At 40.1% G+C, this 20,491-nt stretch overlaps 1 protein-coding gene and 1 non-coding gene across 2 annotated transcripts in view; one reads left to right on the top strand and one right to left on the bottom strand.

Moving 5' to 3' along the window:
• Positions 1–4,261, bottom strand: part of LOC125147610 (uncharacterized) — a 40,326-nt gene extending 36,065 nt beyond the window's left edge. Inside the window, exons 1-4 of the mRNA XM_047824677.1 lie at positions 4,130–4,261; positions 3,820–3,984; positions 3,594–3,668; positions 3,269–3,467 (exon numbers count right to left, since the gene is read on the bottom strand). Coding sequence (XP_047680633.1) covers positions 3,269–3,467; positions 3,594–3,668; positions 3,820–3,888 — 343 coding nt within the window. The 5' untranslated portion in view covers positions 3,889–3,984; positions 4,130–4,261. The remainder of the gene's footprint in view (positions 1–3,268; positions 3,468–3,593; positions 3,669–3,819; positions 3,985–4,129) is intronic.
• Positions 2,785–2,873, top strand: LOC125148542 (small nucleolar RNA SNORD88). Its single transcript, XR_007145620.1, has one exon. It is a non-coding gene; the product is annotated as a small nucleolar RNA SNORD88 (small nucleolar RNA).
• Positions 4,262–20,491: the final 16,230 nt, after the last annotated feature.

Raw genomic sequence — 20,491 nt, 5'->3', positions numbered from 1 at the left:
ACACAGGCACTGAGGAAAAGTCATGTAAGGACATAGCAAGAAGGTGGCCATCGGCAAGCTAGGAAGGGAGTTCTCACCAAAAACTGAATTGCCCAGAACCTTGACCTTGGACTTCCAGCCACTAGAACTGTGAGGAAATAGTTTTGTAGTATAAGCCGCCCCAGTCTGTGGTATTTTGTTATGACAGCCTAAGCAGCCTATACACACTCCAAAGGGAAGGTGTAGAAAAGAAGGTTCTGCTTCAGCATCATTTTCCAATTACCCTCTGACAATATCCACTTCAATACTGACATAATCATAAGCTGGCTTCGCATATTCGGGACCTGCCTGAAATTTCAACTTACCTCTTACTCTTATGGGTGATTTGGAGGGTTTTGGAGGTTCCGTGCTGGGATGCCTTCTGACTGCAACTCCTGTGACATGCAGAATGACCAACCATCCTGAGTTGCCTGGGACCGAGGGATTCCTGAGACTCAGGACTTTTGGTACTAAAGCATGGAGAGTTCCAGGCAAACTTAGACAAGTTGGCCATCCTAGATGGGCAATGCATTCTATTTCCCCCATTCTGCTCCTTCTATAGCCCCAGACTTTCTGATAATCCACACCACATAAACTCTCTCAGTTGGAGTCCCATTTCTCTTCTAGGAAGTCCTCTTGGGCAAGAGTCAAAAGAGCCCCAGGCCAGCTCTCTCATTCCCACATGTGGTACACATTTGGTGCACGAGAAACACTCGAACATCATTTGCCCTGACAAACTATGGGAGTGACAGCTGATCCCAACATAGCAACTCTTCTTTATTCCTCTGCCCAAACTTCTCACTGACCCATTTCTCCTACCTTAGGATTCTCAGATGTGAGTCAGGCACTACTGTACTTCTCAAAACCCAAGGGAGACATATCAAGTTCCCTAAGTAGTGCCTTTGGAGCCCCACTCGGTAGACTTGACGGGGAGTGAGGAAGCATAACAATGGCCCTCTCCAAAACTCCTCACGAAATCACCTCTTTTATAATATTCTAAGCCTTGAAATTGGTGACAATCTCCAATAATTGAAAAGCCAGTTTTTGGACTGTGGTTACCAAATACAGGGAGCAAAACTGACCAAGGGCCCCAGAGGTTACCCTCTGAAATCTTCTGCCACATTTGCACCAAAGAGCAAGCTTTCCATGGGCTGCTCCAGCCAGTGACTGAATGTAGCATAGATAATAAGGCAGACTCCTTCCTAGGAGGACTCCTCTGATGGCAGTTTTAGCTTGAGCATTCCCAACAGCCTTGCCAAATCTTCCTTAGACTGTTCAGCAGCTTGAGACACTTCCACCAACCTCCTCCGACCTCCTTCACAGAGTTTCAGACTTGCACCAGTCTGATGGCTCTCTCAGCCTTCTCTCCTTTCTCTTTCACAACTGTTTCCTCTAACAAATTCTTGCGCACTTAATCTCATCTTAACTGTTTCTCCCAGGGCCCAGACTAACATAAAGATATTTCCTTTGAGAGGCGCCTGGGTGGCTCATTCAGTTAAGCATCTGACTTCGGCTCAGGTCATGATCTCGTGGTTCGTGGGTTTGAGCCCTACATTGAGCTCTGTGCTGACAGCTCAGAGCCTGGAGCCTGCCTTGGATTCCTTGTCTCCCTCTCTCCCTCTCTGCCCTCCCCCACTCACACTCTGTCTCTTTCTCTCTCTCTCAAAAGTAAACATTAAAACTTTTTTAAAAAGATACTTCCTTTGAAGACATGCATCTTGTCAGGACCTCACTCGATGTTTCGTAGTTGTTGTATTACAATGCTGCAGGCAACACTCCCACTCCAGTATCGTTATGCTACTAATTACAGGATGAGCGAATGATATGGTAAGAAGGAACCCCAGGGGAATCTATGGCATTTTACTTTTTTTGTTGTTCAGAACACTCTAGGTTTTGTCAAAATATATGTCTAATTTGCAGGAGTATAATGCTGACATTTTGGTAAGAATTATCATAGTGGGTGCTCAATGTGTGAGTGGGAACATTGTATATGCAAATCTATTTGAGTGGACAACAGGTCTTGTGCCAAGACTTAGATAAAAAGGTTGTTACACGCTAACTTGGAACTACAAAGCAACCTCAACCCCAATATCCCCCAATATCAGCATTTTCCTTTATTCCCCTACATTTTATATTTTCTTCCTCCCCAATCCCTTCTCATTCTTCTCGTCTATGTTTTCACTGTATTTCTGTGCCACTCCTTGAGAGGTCACTAAAGAGCAACAGCGGGAAGCAGAATACAGAAATAGAGAATGAAACCTTTATTTTGCACAGTCTAAACCTGATAAATAGCTTAAAGCTGAACCCCAAAGAAAGCAGAATAAAAATAGCTTTTTATACTTGTTCTCCAGAATTTCAAGTGCCCCAAATCCTTCTCTTTCTCTTAGAAGAAAAACTTTGATTGTAGGATATTTTTATACAAAGGTGTGTGAAAAACATCAATACCCAAACTGTATTTTGATAACATCCTGACAAAAACCAATGCTTTTCCTAACAGAATTCCTGTAATTTGTGTCAAGGACTGTCATTGGTCAAAATCTGGCAATATGCCTTTGTCTTCATTATCGCAAGCAATTAACAACGATTTGCTGTGGTCAATTTGTTTATTTCCCTACATTAAAAAGATATTGTAGCAGATATAAAAAATAAAAAGAAAAGAAAAGAAAAGAATTAAGTGGCCACTCTTTGAATATTATCATTCTTAATTCTGATGTATTTGTTTAGTGCTTTTTTCTATACATAATTTATTTTTACAAAAATATTGCCTCGCTCCCATGATATCCAGCACTGGGTTCTGTCCTTCCCTGAGGACACGGTGCCCCTGGGACCTTTGACACCCAGGGGTCTCAGAGTTCCCATTCTAAGGAGGTGTTGGGGTGTGTGTGGCTATTTCCCCACCTGGTGGCCTCTCTGTAAAAGAAAAAGAAAAAGAAAACAAAAACAAAACACAGCAAAAAGAAAAAAAGACCTCACTGGCTATTCACACTTCAGTATTTGAAAGCTGGTTATAGTTAATGTTGACATAAGATCAAAGTACTGGTTCTCAGTCATATTCTAAAGAAATGGAAACCAAGAGAAACAACTGATTTGGTGGAAAACCCAACATAATAGCTGTCAGTCCTTTATCAAGACCGACTGGACGATGATGACAGGCCTCGAATGGTCTGAACAGTCTTGACTTTACAAGTGCCCGACAGGAGTTAAAATGTTTCCCAGCTCCAACAGTCAGTGCCCAATCCCCACAACTAACCTGCAGTCGAGGTCAGCAAGAACCCTGCATGTGCAGACTCAAGGGGTAGGAGACCAAGTGAGATCCCAGGGCACTGGGTTAGTTTAGGTGACCCCGGCACACAGTTCGGTCTGTGTCCACCGCAAAGACCACGGTGGCTTGGCACCATTCCATGGGCAAATGTTGCCGAGCTGAAGGTGAACGCCCTTGCCGAAGCGACCTGCCAGGATGCAAGCACCAGAGATTGGGATTTTGCGAAACGTAGGCATTACGGAGATTTAAAAGACAGGCTCCGCAGCCAAACTGAGGGGGTCAGACTAGCTCCAATCAATACAAGCTGAATGACCTTAGACAATTCACTTGCCCTCTGCGACCCTTGATGTCTCCACACTGGAAAGGATAAAATTTCTTCCTCCTGGGCCTGTTGGGAAGAAAGGATTTAAATGGCATGGCAATGCTGATGTCGAGCACAACACATGACACATAAAACTTGATACAAGAACTCGGTAGTGAATAAGACCCAACCTTTCCTGTCACCGTCTCTACCGCACCCGCTTCCGGAGCCCCTTCACCTCAGCCGAATGCGAATCCCTCCGCGCTCGCGTCACTTCCGGGAGACTTTGGTCGGGGCTCCTCGACATACCCGGATGCAACTAACATGGCTGCCATCAGTGAGGGGCCGCAGTGGAGTTCAAGAGCTGCCCAGAAAGCGCTCAGAGTTGGGGCTTTAAGGAGGCCTGTCAAAGGACAAAAGATGAGATTACGAGGCGGCAGGGTACCCCAAAAGACCTAAAAAATGTGCCTCCGCGCTTCCTGTTAACTTGCCGCCAAGTGTTTCTAAATGAGCCGCCCCTCTTGGCAGGGTGGGGCCTCGTTTCTTACCCAGGCTTTCGTGTGTGCCGAGTTTTGGTTTCTGTCTCTCCGCATAGTCCTGGAGTTGGGCGGGCACTGCGGGGGCTAGCTCGGGAGGAAGGGGCGGGACGGATGCGAGGACGGAGAGAGGCGGGGCACGCTAGGAAATTGGGGGCGGCAGAGGTTTGGGGCGCCCCACTAAGTGCCCTCGAGCGGCCGTGCCCGTTGGAGTCTTGCTCCTGGTCTTTTTGCCCGACATGCACCTTGCCGTGGGGCTCTTACATTTGGCCATCGGGCTGTTCCCTGCCGACCCAACCATACTCAGCTTTAGACTTTGACCCTCGAATAATATCCGGGATGTGATTGGTCTTTAAAAATCCCAAACATAAGCAAACTAATAATGTTAGTTTTAAATTTCAGAATTAATAGAGAAACTTCACATGTTGAATATTGGGTTATTTTTCTTTTAAGGTTTAAAGTTGGATAACATATTAGAGCTTGTGAGATTTCTTAACAAAAGCATTCTTACACTAACGGGTACAAGAAAATAAAATAATATTTAAAATATTCAGAAAATTGTTGCACTTTGCTACTGCGTAGTTGTCATGATGAAACACAAAGACACCGGAATTGTACCTCGTGTTAAGACTTTAATTGCGAGAGGCTTCTGCAAATACAATAATTCTAAATATAGATATATTCGTTTAGGTTAGTTCTCTCCAGTTTTGTCTCCGGGTGAAACCAGAACAAATGTGAGTTGATTGGTTAACATTTCCTAGTAATTAAAATTACTTTTTAACTGCTTAACTGTATATCTGTTGCATTCGGAATCTCAGTTGAAACTATGTAATGAACTCACGATGTGAAATGTACATATAGAATGTAATAAACTCATGATGTGAAATATACATATAGAATGTTATTTTTATAACAAAAATATAGAAACTAATATATAAGGGGGTTGACTCTATATAACACGGTGTGTTATAATTTAGATTTTCACTTAAATTATATACTGTATACTATATGCAAGGCACTGAGTTGATAATGAATGGGAAAGTGCTTTACAACATATAAAGGAATATATTGATCATGAACAGTACTCTCACTCTTCTGACCAAATCATGTCCTCCTAGGGTAGGTACATTTTAACCTCCAAAACTTGTGGTTCTTGTACAAGTATTAATATATATGGTTGTAATAATATTTTATAGAAAGCAAAAATAAATGAACTGTTTATGCATTTTGAATATTCTTTCCTTGTTTATATATATGTTGTTTCAGGTTGTGTTTATAAATGCATTCATATACATCAGAGTCCTTAGTAACTTGATAATCATAGTTGGTGTCAATTCTTATTTTTTCTATGGTTTTTTGCAGGTAAGTCTACTGGGTTCTTGGCATAGTACCATATAGACCTGGACAAAGCATTGTTAAGGTGGAAATTTTTATTAATCAGCTCAAATATTTGACCAGTCTATTTATTTTCAGTATTTTAGTTAAATAACTAGATGTGGGCTTGGTATAGTGAGCAATATTTGTAGGATAATTGGTCACTTTAAATTTCCTACCAAATGTGAAGTTTGATCTCAGATAGTTTTTGGCACTTACCGTATGCCAAACTCTGTTAAGTCCTGTACGTACATTATCTTACTTAGTACAATGTCATGAATTAGGTCTGTTAAACTGTTTTTTACAGATGGAGAAACTGAGTCAGAGGATAAAGTTCCTTGCCCGTGGTCCTAAAACTAGAACCATATTCTAGAGCCTTTCTCTGCATATATCTGAAGACTTTGGTAGAAGAATAAGAATAGAACTCAGAACCTGGACTCATACTACCTACCCTGCTTTGTAAATTAGTGCAAGTCATTTAACCTGTCTGAATTTCATTTTCCTCTCCTATAAGAAACGAACACTTTCAACTATTGTATTTAATTGAATCTTGCATCATCAAGAATCCTTAAGAATGCCTTCACCATTGTCTCCCATATTGTCTTCCAAGCTTCTGACACCTGTTCCTTGAGTTTTGACACGCATGTGCAGGCAGTGACAGCTCTCCCTTGAGCACCGCCTGGTCTGACCACGTTGTAAGATGTGGCTGTTTTTGCAGCATCAAAATGTAAAATAAGGTGCTTCTTGGAATTGGTAATATACATAGTAGATGATCTCTGAGCTCCTTTCAACCCCAATTCTGTGACATCTCTGACAACCTAATACTTTACTGCTGGTTTATGTATTTTTTAATGTGAATGCTCCAAGGTAAAATAAGCTTCTTGGTAATGGAAAAGTGGGAACCATTCTTGTCTTTTTCATTTCTAAATCTTCACTTCCCAGAACAATGCCTGGCAGGTAGTAAATGCTCAGTAAATATTTGCTGAACAAATTAAGCAAATCTTCACATTATAAATAGAGCTTTTTAAAAAATTGTGTTTGACCTGAATTTGACATAATATAGAGTGGTATTAACAGTGAAAAAATACTTTGCTAACATTTTTTTTTTTCAACGTTTATTTATTTTTGGGACAGAGAGAGACAGAGCATGAACGGGGGAGGGGCAGAGAGAGAGAGGGAGACACAGAATCAGAAGCAGGCTCCAGGCTCTGAGCCATCAGCCCAGAGCCCGACGCGGGGCTCGAACTCACAGACCGTGAGATCGTGACCTGGCTGAAGTCGGACGCTTAACCGACTGCGCCACCCAGGCGCCCCTTTGCTAACATTTTTTGCATTCAGGAAAATACTCTTATAAATAACAGTGGTCATTGTTTCCAAACATCTTTTCTGTGCGTTGTTATTGGTTGTCATCAAGTGTGTGGTACATTTTGTTCCTTGAAGAGGTATAGTAAAAATTGAAATGCTGGCATATAGACTTTTAAACAAGGAATCAAACTGGTTTTTGTTTTTGTTTTTTAGTTAGCAAAAGTATAGGAACATTGGTTAATATATAGAGATTTTTATTTTAACAAAAGTTGGGAAATGTTATTTGATATCTTCATTAAATTTTGATGAGTATTCTGGAGGTGATTAACCATACCATCCTTCTAAATACACAAATAGTATTTAATGTGTCTGAGTTACCAATGCTAAAAATAAACTATAATTGAAAGACATTTTGAAACTGTGTGAACAGGCAGAAAAGTGTTCAAGTTTTGAGGTGGCTAAGTGTAAGATAATGTAACTAAAGAGATTATCCCAACTATATTTATAGTATGTCTGATGACGGCTGTACTTTCAGTTAGAACCACAAAGGAGACACAGGAATTATTATAGAGTTGTAGACAGTTCATGAGAGATAATCAGCTAAGTGTTCTGCTGTGGCCAGAAAAACCAACAACATGTGAAATATCATCAGAAAAGGATCTGGGAAAATCAACCAAAAATATCATACCCTGAAAAAACACAATGGTCTATCTAAAATGAGACATAGACAGTTATTTTATATTCATGATGGATAGATCTAGAATGTTCAAAATCTCTAATTCTATAGCTATAAATGACTGTAGCTACAGTTTTCCTCACATAATTCTGGAAAGTCTACATGCTTGCATACCCAACTTTTAAAGACTAAATACTTGGTAGTCGAATTTACATAGCTACTAAAATCTCTGCCACTAAAATGAAACCCTGTATCACATTATATTATTACTGAATGAACATTAACCACTACCTTCTCTGAATTTCCACTATCGGTTTGCTTTTCTCAGGGCATCTTTTCATAGAAAATGCAGTTTTTACTCATTTATGAGTTACAGCCTGTGCAGTAATGAGGAGGGAATAGTGTTCAGTTAATTCATTGCAAAGGCTGTATAAATGTCTATTTTCCTGAATCCCCAAACTCTAAGGAGAATAAGGCCAAGGGCTCACAGGACATTATGAGTTCAAATAAAATAATTTTATGAGGTTTTTATAGAAATTTATGTATACTGATTAAATATTCCTGTACATTTTGAAGAACTGAAGGACGACTGATATTTATCACTAAATTTGGAGCAAATATGTTCTTTGAATTCAAACTCTAAAGGATTTTTTTAAAGTACCTAATGGTAATGCTTTGTACCACCTCAAAATAATGTTTTTCTTTAAAATTTCTATTATTTTCCCATCTTTAAAACAAAATCTTTTTGCTTCCCTGTAAATAAATCCTACTAAGCCGCTTATCCCTTCCCTGGGCTGCCAACTAGGTTGACCTGCCAATTATGACTTCATGTGACTTCATCTAGAATAAAATCCTAGGATACATTTATTTTGTTTTGTATATTTTCTCCACATGTTTAGGAATTTATGTCAAATATATATGATTTAGAAAGTTTGACATTTGTATAAAATCTTAGTGAATCAAAATAATAAAATCAGGCACGGGACACCTGAAAGTAACCCAGAAACAAAATTTTAAAACCTTCTCAGGTTGGGCGCCTGGGTAGCTCAGTTGGTTGAGCATCCCACCTTGACTTCAGCTCAGGTCATGATCTCGTGGTTCATGGGATCTAGCCCTGCACTGTTAGTGTAGAGCCTGCTTGGGATCTGCCCCTCCCCTGTTTGCACATGTACTCTCCCCCTCTCTCTTTCTCAAAATAAATAAACTAAAAAATAAATAAAATATTCTCAGGTTATTTACCTATAGCAAAAGTGGATTTATAAGCGTCACATTTAACCTGTACAGCAAATAAATTCCTTAAAAGTTTTTAGAAAAAGAATACAAATAAAATGTTGGTAATTCATTATCGGTTTTAGTTTGGTATATTGAAGGTAAAGAATTTTACAAGTTCACAACCTTATTTTTTAGATCCTGATTTTTTTCCCTTTGAGGTCTCAACCATGACTTCTTCTAATATAGGGTGCTCAGAAATGTTATCGTGCAAGTTGGTGAAGAAATATTACATCTCCTTTCTAATATTTATTAGAAAATCTTTTTTTTTTTTTTTAAAGTAATCTCTACACCTGTTGCAAAGCTTGAACTCACCACCCTGAGACCAAGACTCAGGTGCTCCACCAACTGAGCCAGCCAGGTGCACCAGAAAATCATTCTTTATAATCAAAAGCTTAAGGCTTGATGACCCATTTTAATAGAAAATTCTTTTTATGCTCTGCCTCCCAATTTGGTGACCGTGAGAAGTCTCTTGTTTCACAAATGACATTTATGAATGCCTGCCCAGGGCTGAGAGACAGACATGAAAAGATCACCGTATCTTGCAACAACCCTGGAAGTATCTATATGAGAGTGACATTTAAACATGTAAGTGCAATGAAGGATGATCTGTACTGTGAGGAGAGTATGTACAGGGTAGAGAGAGATACGGGTGATCCTTCCTGAGGTCTAGAGCATGCTAAGAGGGAGGAGAGTGGCTTCATAGAACTGTGATACCTTGGATAGCCAGGTTCCTTTGAGGAAGCACGCTAAACATTTGGGGGGCTGTATTCCTCAACAGAGACAGTGTTAGGATAGGACAGTTTATCACTGGACTAGACTCTCCTAAGCAATGTTAAATATTTAGCATTCTTGGCTCTATCATCCTTTCCCACCAACTAGCCTCAGTCGGCATCACAAGGAGCAGTTGGCTTCCTCACTCCCGGGCTCTGATCTTTATGCATGTTCAACACAGTCCGACTGCACCACTTTCGGGCCCTTTTCTGTCCATGTGTTTCATCCTTATTCATTTCCTTTCATTCTCCGAAGACTTTGGTACCTGACTTGCAGTTTCTCTCCCTTCCCCAAGTCCCACCTTTATGCCAGGTTACATAAAATTCCATGTGGATAACCCAGCTAATATCCTGGCCTCTTGATTGCTTGACCTCCTCAAATTCAATGTCCTCACCTTTTCTATAAAGCTACCCACTCCCTGGACCTTGTCATCACTTATGTCAACTTCACCCTTAAAAGTTTAAAATAGGGGAAACTGGATGGCTCCTTCGGTTGAGCATCTGACTCTTGATTTTGGCTCAGGTCATGATCTCACAGTTCCTGGAATCAAACCCCATGTCAAGCTCTGCACCAATAGCACAGAACCTGCTTGGGATTCTATCTCCCTCTTTCTCTGGCCCTTCCCTGATTGTGCTTTCTCTCTCTCTCTCTCTCTCTCTCTCAAAATAAACATTAAAAAAAAAAAAAACAAAAAACTTAAACTCTTCTACTTTCTGCTAATTTCCTCTAACGGAATGATTTCAACTTCAAGAACTCCAGGCCCTTGCCTGTGCTACTCTATCAGTTTCTTCTGCTTTTCACTTCTTATCATTTCAACCATGGCACTCTTGTAATCTTGTCTTTCTGTTAAACCTACTCAGCAAAACCCAGCCGTAGGTCAGAGATGATAATAGCTAACATATGCTGTGTGCTTCTTGTATTCCAGACAATTCTCCAAGTTTACCAGGATTGTCTCCTGTAATCTGCATAGCAGCCCTACGAGACAGGCATTATTATCATTTCCATTTTGCTGATGAGGAAACTAAAGCAGTTTCTATCCTCTAAGTAGTATCTTTAGAATATGAACCCAAGCAGTTTGCTCCTAGGAACCATGCTCTTCACGATCACTTTAGACTTCCTTCCAAACCATCTCCTCTGCTTCCGTGTTTGGACTGCTGAACTGTTTTAGGGACAGAGTGGGTTTGGCTAGATGGAGAGTGTAGAAAGTACTTGTCTTAGCCCTTGGTTCAGTACCTACCCTCATGGTAAGTTTCAAGCCAAGGCAGGAAGCATAGAGGGAAGTAACAATGATGAGGTATCTAATGCCACCAGCTACTTCTGGATGTCTGTAGCCAGAGGGAGAGGAACACTACAGAGAGAATGTGCATCAGTCTGGGGGTTGGACATGACATATCCCCTCTGCTTGATGACCAGGTAACTACTGAACTTGAGAGACTGAACTTGGCTTTGTCTGCAATGGAGTAGACAGGAGAGAGTCCTCCATCTGTTTTGGGGACAATCACTCTCACCAGTTTTTCCTCTGGGATTTCTTTCTCAAGATGTCCCTCTTTTTGTCATGGATTTGTTGACCCTGACATTATCAAGTGACAGGATAAAGCTCTTGAGAGCTGATTGCTCCAGTTAATGGGCCTACCAATGTGGCCCTCTCGTAGTTATTTTCGGGCTTTGGTTTTAACAGTGATTTTTAGCTCCCAGTACAAAAAAACCTTTCCTGTTGCCATTCTTAGGTACTTAAAAGGCAAACTTTTATATTCTATGTATTTAAAATAATATCAATGACTTCTTACCTTTAATATCAAAGCCACCATACTTTCTGTATGTAATACAGAAATGATATCTTCACAGTTCTGAACCTGAATTTGAGTTACTCAGTCTCAAGAGAGAAGCCTCTAGAGAAGGCTCACTAGCTTCTAGTGATTAGGGATTCTTCTTAGAAACCGCTTTCTGCTTAAAAGACTTCCTAGAGAAAAAGCACCCATCAGAGAACACTAGCAGCACAACAAATACAGGTTCATGATTTTGCCTGGCAATTCTTCCCTGTTTCCCTTTCTCCACAGGAGCTATTTTAAATTTCTGCTCACCTAAGACCTTCCCCTTGTATCCACCCACCCCTGTACCCCTTCATTCTCAGCAGATTATTTTACCTCTCATTATCTCAGAGAAAATAGAACCCATAAGATGCAATCTTTCTCAAATTAGTACCACCAAACCTTCTAACTTGCTTAATTGGTACCCATTCTTTTTCCTTCCTCCTTTCACAATGGAAAAGATGACCCTCTTCTGATACAAAGCTCTGGATCCCTTCCCAGTCTTGTTTCTTCGGACCTTTGTTCCTTTACTTATCTTTGGCTCTTTCCCATTGGCATTTAGGTATTTTCAAGCCTTTTCTATCTTAAAAAACTAAAACCTTCCTATAGCAACTCATCATTTTCCGTGGTTTATGAAAGAGTTGTCTCTATCCACAGTTCCTTACTTTGTATTCCTATTCTCCAACCAACTGCAATATTTTACCCCAAAGGAAGCTATCAGTTTTAAAGGTCTCCAGCTGCCACCCTGTTTCTAAATCCACTGAGCACTTTTCAGACCTCATCTGACTTGACTATTCTTCAACAGACGGCAGTTTATCCACTGCCTTTTCATAAAATCTTTTTTTCCTTGGCTTCTCTGCCACTACTCTTTTCCTTGAATCAGATAACTTACTTCTGTAGCCATTCCTTCTCAGTGTCTTTAAGGGCATCTCATTCATTCATTTTCTCATTCCTTACTCATATATTTATTAAGTATCTGTTGCATGCCAGGCACTGTACTAGATGCTAGAGACAGAATCTGACATAAAACCCAGAGTCTTTCTCTGGAAGAATGTACTCCCAAAACATGCACTCAAAATTTAGCATATGTTTTCAAGGGTTTCACAATTGCTAAATCTTGTTTATCACTCCAGATTAAGAGAACTTGCCTTGGAACTTCCAATCTATCTTAGTAGAATCTTTTACAAGAACATTAAAAAAAGGGGGGGGCAGTGGGGAAGGGGGGCACAGAAAGTGAAAATGAAGGCAGCTTTTCCCAGAAGAGAGATTTTGTAACCATTGTATACTTCCTCTGAGATGTTAAGATTAAACCAGTCCTTCAACCTAACATTTGTGAACAAGGCACTATTTCCCGACCCACCAACCCCCACTCCTTTATGCCTTGATTGGTGTCACAAGAATAAAATTCAGGAAAGCAACTTAACACGGCCTTTAAAAGGAGAAAATGAAGAGATAGAGCTGGTATCATTATTTTGAAATTAGATTGAATAGGATTCTAGCTTCTACTAGGGTTCAAATGCTGAGTAGGATGTCAGCTTCAGAAAAGGGGACAAGCAGGAGGCTGAGTAATTCCTCACTTGATGAAACTATTTCTAGGGACAAGAGAAGGAAATGGTCCTGGTGTTGATATCTTGTGGTCACAAGTAATAGGACATTTGCATTCTGGCAGTATCTTTTTATGCTATCCATAGTCTACCACCAGCCTCCAAAAGGGATGGGTGCTAAGAAGGTCCAGGTCTTTCTTCTCATTACATGAAGGAAAGTTCCTTTACATTTTAAAGGAAAAATCTTTTAGCCAAAGAATCCATATTGAGTTCCTTTGATCACTGAAAACAACCAGGGAAAACAAACAAACAAATGATAAGACTCATGTTTCTTCTGAGACTATTGTGTATGAGAGAAAATGTTTGCCAAAATTATTTTTTCATTCAACAAATACGTTGAGCCTCCACTGCTGTGCCCAACCTTGGGCATGTAATGGTGAGTAAAAGCAGATAAAACCCCTGCTCATAAAGCTTACAGTTTAGTATAACACCACCAGTTACCAGACAACCACAGAGAAATATAAAAATGCAAATTTAACAGGTAGTAGGAAGAAGTATGAGGTTATATGAGAGTCTAGAACAAGAGAATTTGACTGTACTAAGGAAGTCTTAAAATAGTGCTCAGGCTGAAGACTGACTGAATGTTGTGTACGTGTACAAGGAAGGAAAGTATTCCCCAGATAAAAGGGCTAGAATGTGCAAGAATCTATGATAGGAAAGAACAGTCAGGAAAGAGGTATGAGAAGAAAGTTTGCGTGGCTGTACAGGGGAGAGAATGAGGAGATGAGGCTTGAGGTCGGACTTGAGTTTTCAGAGGATCCCCTTGTTTGAGCTGGAAGAAAGGACAAGCGTTGAGTGGAGCGGAGGTGAGAAGTCCAGTCATTCAGGTGTGAGATAATGGTAGCTCAGGCCAGAGTGGTGGTGATGGAAACATAAGGGAAGAAGTTGGTTGTACATGGTATTCGTCTTAGATATGAATACTGGGTTAGATTGGATATAAATTTTGCTGATAGTTTAGCAGAAACTAAATTTTGATTATTCCTTTTGGCAGTGAAATAAGAATCACTGGTTAAAATATATATATATATATATATATATATATATATATATATACATGCTTTTAAAAAGTTATGGAGGACCACACTGGGACATAGAAGATTAGGCCCTCCTTGAAGCTTATTATATACACAGAATATGAACAACTAAAGCCTCAAGTTTGAGAAAATTGAGTCATGGACCTTTGAGACAGCCTCCAGATTGAAAAGTACCTCTATAATTTTAAGAGTAAAACTAATTTTTATAACCAAGTTTGAGATTATTTAGCTTGTTTGGATGGCCTAATGGAGCATTCTTTTGCCAATATTCTAAGTGATTTTTTTTACCCCATCCCTTCTGTAACTGTACTCATCTCTAATTTAATGCATTTAATTTAAATGCAAATTTAGACATGATTCCTAAAAGATGAATACCTGTGGTAAAATTGCAGGAAAATTCCCCAGCACATTTCCTGTGATAGTGAAGGTTTGCTGCATTTGTCACTTGAGGGCAATCAGCAAGCTTTGAATTAACAGGGACACTTACTATGCCTACACATCTGAGCTTGTAAGATGTACAGTTGCTTCATCTTAAGTGGCTTAAGACATTCATAGATTACAGCACCACATTGGTAGGTATAATTAGCTAAAATTTTATTTTTGTTTCCAAAATATGGTTCAGTAGCATTCATAACCTTCACAGCACCAGCAACTGTAGGAGTAGGAGCCATGACTATAACACGCCTCTTCCAAAATGTATGGGAAATAGAAACATCTTAACCTTCAGAAAAATGAGTATGTGTGTGTGTGTGCGTGCGTGTGTGTATACAAGTGCATAAAAAAATCTTTTACCTGAGATTGTTCAGAAGTCTAAAAGATGGCATAGCAAAGAGAACACAAGAAAATGTATAAATATCTGGCCGCATGAAGGCGAGTACAGGAAGTAGTACAGAGGAATCTATCTCTTATGCTTTTGGCTGCAAGTAACAAACCCAAACTCAAAGATTAAACAGCAGAATTAGCTCTTACAACAGGAACTCCAAGTGCAGGGCAGGCTTCAGGGGTGGTTGCCTCTGTTCATTGGCACAGTGATGTCATCAAGGACACAGACTCTTTCCAACTCTTTCTGCCATCTTTTGTGTTGTGTTGTGTTGTAGGAGAAAGTGTCATTATGATGTTAACATCAAGCTGAGCAAGATGGCTGCAGCAGCTCCAGGCATCACATCCAGAGCTACACCACTGCTTCTTCCATAATATGCAGCATTCTGCAAACTTATCTGGCTTCTTACAAGCTTTGCGCTTTCTCCTTTGAAATGATCTCTGAAACCGCTTTTGAGCTTTCCGCTCTGGCATTGCCCATTGCATATTGCCAGGGGTCTTCATAGCCTCTTTTGATTATGAACTAATTCTTTATACTTTGTTGGCTACTTTTGAGGACTTGCCCCAAAACCTGAAACCCTCACTCAATTGAATTCTAGACTGAATAGATTCAATTTATAGCTTTATAAATTCCATTCTCTTCTGCAGTTGTGTAAGACTCCTGAGGAGACTTACATTAAGCCCTTTTTCCTCTTTCCTACCACCCACCACAGATCACTGATAAGGGTCCCACCCTTTATCTTGGATTTGCACAATTGGTTCAGAGAATCTAGATCAAATGTAAATTTCTCTATCATTCCCATCTTCCCAAGCACCTTCCTTTGAAGGTGTTTTCCTTACCTGTCTCATTGTCTTAGGACTAGAATCATTATACTCCGTTGTGATTTCTCTCAGGGATTTATCTTGGTTGTTATTTGAAACTGGTATTTAAAAAAAAACTTTTTTCTTTTTAATTCTAACTCAATTGAGAGGCATAATGAAGTGGCCTTCCCCCTCTTCTGGAAAGACTTGCAATTACAGATCACTTTGTTACTTGAATCCCTCCTTGGCTCCCTTAACAATCCTCATCTCCTGGGTATTGCTTCAGGCTTCCTGCGGAAGGAGACTCAGAGATTTTCTGTTATTCCTCAAGAACCGTCTGCTCCATCTGGCCATTCCCAGATAAAACCATTCTTCTTCCATCTCTCTCTAATTTCAGTGGCCAGGTCACAACCTTCCCCATCATCCAAATTTTACCCAAAAGGAGAAATCAGATGCCGATTTTATTGAACTTTGTCCCTACCCCTCAGATTGGCTAGAATGTTACTCTTTCAACTCTGAGTAGCTAGTATGTTTCTTATGAGGAAGGACGACCACTTTAATTTAGCTGAAACTAAAGCAGACTTAATTGCCAGCAACTACATCCTGAACTTCCAACTGACTCGGTCCAGTTACCTTGATGGATCAAGTTTCCCGCAGGGACTTAGATCAAACCAACTGACTACATTTTTAGTGCAGGTAAATGTGTTTCGTTTCCCAGTTGAAGAATCCAAGTGGGTAACTTGCTGATTGGAAACTTCAGAGAAACTGAATAAGAGGGTATTCATAATTTTTATTCAGTTTAGAGAAATCCAAAGGTCCGAGTACTAAAGGCCTCATTTCTAGGATCTTTGCAACCCTTGATATAGGATAAAAGCTGGGCTTTTCCTGGCTCAAAAATGCCCTACGGCAAGGAGCCTACAAAGAAGACTTTGTTTGAGGCCACTTCCTTGTAGGATCAGAAAAACTCTGTCTGGAAAGTAACCTTTTTATCTTTGTTCTTCTCTTCCATGTGGATTTCTTATGACTGCATGGATTCATGGTGATGCTCAGCATCAGTGCTCCTCCCTGTTATTGGGTCCTGAAGATGTGGGCCCCTTTTTAAAAATTTATATATATATATATAAATATACATATATATAAATATACATATATATATATATATAAATACACACACACACACACACACACACACATACACACACAAATACATACACCTGTGTAACCACCACTACAATCCAGATCTAGAACATTAGCATTACCCTAAAAGGTCTCTGGGTGCCCTTTCCCACTAAACCTCCCCAACCCAAGCCCCACCCAAGCAACCATTGAGAGTAACATCCATGAGACAAGGATCTATCAGTGTGGAATAAACCTGTCTTTCCTAGAGTTCTAAACAAATACAAGTGCAGATTTCCCCCACTATCTGAAAATAGAGCATTCTCTGAAAGCTTTCATAAAAGCCAAATGTTGTAAAGCAAAGAAGCATTTACCATTAATAAATATGGAAGATTGTCTGAGTGTTCCCAGACCCAAGAAGGATACATCTTGCTAATGGATGCACAATATAAATTGAGGTAAAGCACAGGTGCTTACAGATCCAATTCGAAGCTGTGGCAGCTTGATGCTGAGGTGTTCGTGTACTTCCTGGGGAGGGAGCTTGGTGGGCCACTTTCACTACTTGGGGTATATGTTGCCTCTATAACCTACTGCAAAACGAGCACTGGATGCTACTTGCTTTTTGCCTTTTCCATCAAAGTGAATATCCTCTTTGGATTTCTTTTGGTTAGTGAAAACACATACCGATGTAAGTCTTTCGTAAAAGCAAAGTAGTGTAACACAAACCTTCAAAAAGTGGGGAACCCATACACAAAGGGTTCTCTTTGGAGTCTGGCTTCTTTTATTCGGCATTACGTATCTGATGTCCATCCATGTTGTTGATGTATTTGTAGTTTGTCTCTTTTTATTGCTGAGTATTATTCCACTGTATGGATATGCCACAATTGGTCTATCCATTCACCTGTTAGTGGGCATTTGGAATGTTTCCAGTTTGGGGCCAGCTTTTGTTCGGCTATATGTTTTCATTTCTTGTGGGGAAATATTTAGGAGTGGAACGGCTGGGTCATATGGTAAGTGGATCCTTAAATTTATAATAAGCTGCCAAACTGTTTTCCCAGAGTGTTTGTACCATTTTATATTTCCACCAGCAATATCTGAGTTCCTGTTACTCCACATTCTCACCAATATGTAGTCATTTTAATTATAGCCATTCTAGTGGGTGTGTGGTAGTGTCTCGTGGTTTTCATTTGCATTTCTTTGATGACTACTGGTGCTGTAGATCTTTTTTTTTTTTTTTAATTTACATCCAAATTAGTTAGCATATAGTGCAACAGTGACTTCAGGAGATTTCTTAGTGCCCCTGAACCATTTAGCCCATCCCCTCTCCCACACCCCCTCCAGTAACCCTCTGTTTGTTCTCCATATTTAAGAGTCTCTTCTGTTTTGTCCCCCTCTGTTGTTACATTATTTTTGTTTCCCTTCCCTTATGTTCATCTCTTTTGTCTCTTAAAGTCCTCATGTGAGTGAAGTCATATGATATTTGTCTTTCTCTAATTTCACTTAGCATAATACCCTCTGTGGATCTTTTTTTATGTGCTTGTTGGCCATACTTACATGTTTTGTCACATGAACAAATGCTTATGAGCACCTGATTTTACTAGGCAGTGACACTTCATCTCTGGCCCACTTGAACTTATAGAATGGCTACCAGAGTTGCACTGTTCCTACCTAGCCACACACCCTTTTGACTCCATACCTCCTCCCTTTCTGTGGGTCACAGATCAGTACATTTCTTTTTTTTTTTTTTCTTTTCTTTTCTTTTCTTTTTCTTTTTTCTTTCTTTTTTTTTTTTTTTTTTTTTTTTTTTTTTTTTTTTGTGAAGGGCCAGATAATAAACATTTTAGTCTTTGTAGGTCATGGCAACTTTGTCACAACTATTCAGCCCTGTCATTCATTGTAAAAGGTGCCAGAGGCAACATGTAAGTGAATGAATGTGGCTGTGTTCCAATGAAACTTTACTTATAGACCCTGAAATTGCCACAAAATATTCTTTAGATTGTTTTTCAACCATTTACAAAGGTAAAAATGATTCTTAGCTTGCAGACCTATGCTTGCCAAACTCTGCTGTAGATGGTTCACAAGATTTCACTATGTCCTTAGGATGCAGTAGAATCACACAGTTAGAGAAGTTTGAGTCCAGTTCCACAACCTACTGGTTGTGTGTCCTTGGGCATATCTCTCCCCCTCACTTTTGAAGGAGACTTTCCAGGGGCGCAGTTGGTTAAGCATCTGGCTTCCACTCAGGTCATGATCTCACAGCGTGTGAATTTGAGCCCTCCGTGCTGCCCAGAGCCTGGAGCCTGCTTCGGATCCTGTGTCTCCCTCTCTCTCTGCCCCTCCCCCGCGAGTGCTCTGTCTCTCTCCCTCTCTCTAAAATAAATAAGCATTAAAAAAATAATAATAAAAACAAAGGAGACTTTCCGGAAGTCCCAAACAATGCTTCCGCTTACATTTCATGGCTGAAACTTAGTCATGTGGCCATGCCTCAATGAAAGGGAGGCTGGGAAAGTCCTTTTCACTTCATGACCATGCGCCCAGCTAAACTTTTGGGTTCTGTTACTGAGGCTGAACGGGTTTTGAGGCAAGTAATGCAGGCTGTGCCACACACTCCTTGTCCACAGTCCTATCCAGATATTCTCTGAGCCCTAGAATAAGCTCTTGAATTAGATTAGACACTAGCCTCAGTCCCAGCTACCTCCTTAGGAGTTGTTTTGTGGAGCAATGATATTTTTTAAGTTACAAAGAGAAAAACAAACAAACAGACTTTAAAGTCCAGTGATTCTGAATACAATCAGTGAAAACTCCTGTTAGTTTTGACAAAAATGTCACCCCCCAAATCTTTAGAATATTACCATTTCAGATCTCTTGTGATGTTCTATTTTCCATTCTCTTCCAAAGTTCTAGGGGCGCCTGGGTGGCTCAGTCGGTGAAGCGTCCGACTTCGGCTCAGGTCACGATCTCGCGGTCTGCGAGTTCGAGCCCCGCGTCGGCCTCTGGGCTGATGGCTCAGAGCCTGGAGCCTGCTTCCGATTCTGTGTTTCCCTCTCTCTCTGCCCCTCCCCCGTTCATGCTGTGTCTCTCTCTGTCTCAAAAATAAATAAACGTTAAAAAAAAAATTTAAAAGGCAAAGTTCTAGATCAGATTATGAGGTTTCTTCTATTTCTGGTGATAACAATGCTTTGGTGAACAAAACATCAGCGTGGGCTTTTTCTACACTGCTATTCAGTAAAAATTCAAAATAAATAGGTTTAATTATTTTAAATAATTTTTTTTTTCCTCCCCTAAATGCTTGTCTCTACACCTGAGCTTTAAAAAAATTGATAGTGGTAACATGTGAGTGGAGCCTTGGTTGACCATCTCCAAAGGATTTCATGATAGACCTAATCTTATTCCAGATCTTTGACTCACTATTATTTAGACAATACTTATCTACATACATGGGAAACTCTTACAAGGTCAGAAGAGGGCATCCCAAAAGTTTAGGCATACCACATCAAAAATATTTGGGTGGGGGGCGCCTGGGTGGCTCAGTTGGTTGAGCATCCAACTTCAGCTTAGGTCATGATCTCGTGGTTTGTGAGTTCGAGCCTCATGTTGGGCTCTGTGTTGACAACTCAGAGCCTGGAGCCTGCTTCAGATTCTGTCTCCCTCTCTCTCTGCCCCTCCTTCACTCATGTTCTCTCTCTGTCTCTAAAAAATAAACATTAAAAAAATTTTTTTTAAATATTTGGGTGGCAATGAGGGGCTTAGATTATTTGGATTTAGAGGGTTAAAGCCTTTCTATCTGGATGAAA

Source organism: Prionailurus viverrinus, chromosome D2, assembly GCF_022837055.1.
Source record: "Prionailurus viverrinus isolate Anna chromosome D2, UM_Priviv_1.0, whole genome shotgun sequence".
NCBI classification, from domain to species: Eukaryota; Metazoa; Chordata; class Mammalia; order Carnivora; family Felidae; genus Prionailurus; species Prionailurus viverrinus.
The sequence above is the reverse complement of the archived record's forward strand: the minus strand, read 5'-3'. Positions and strand labels throughout refer to the sequence as shown.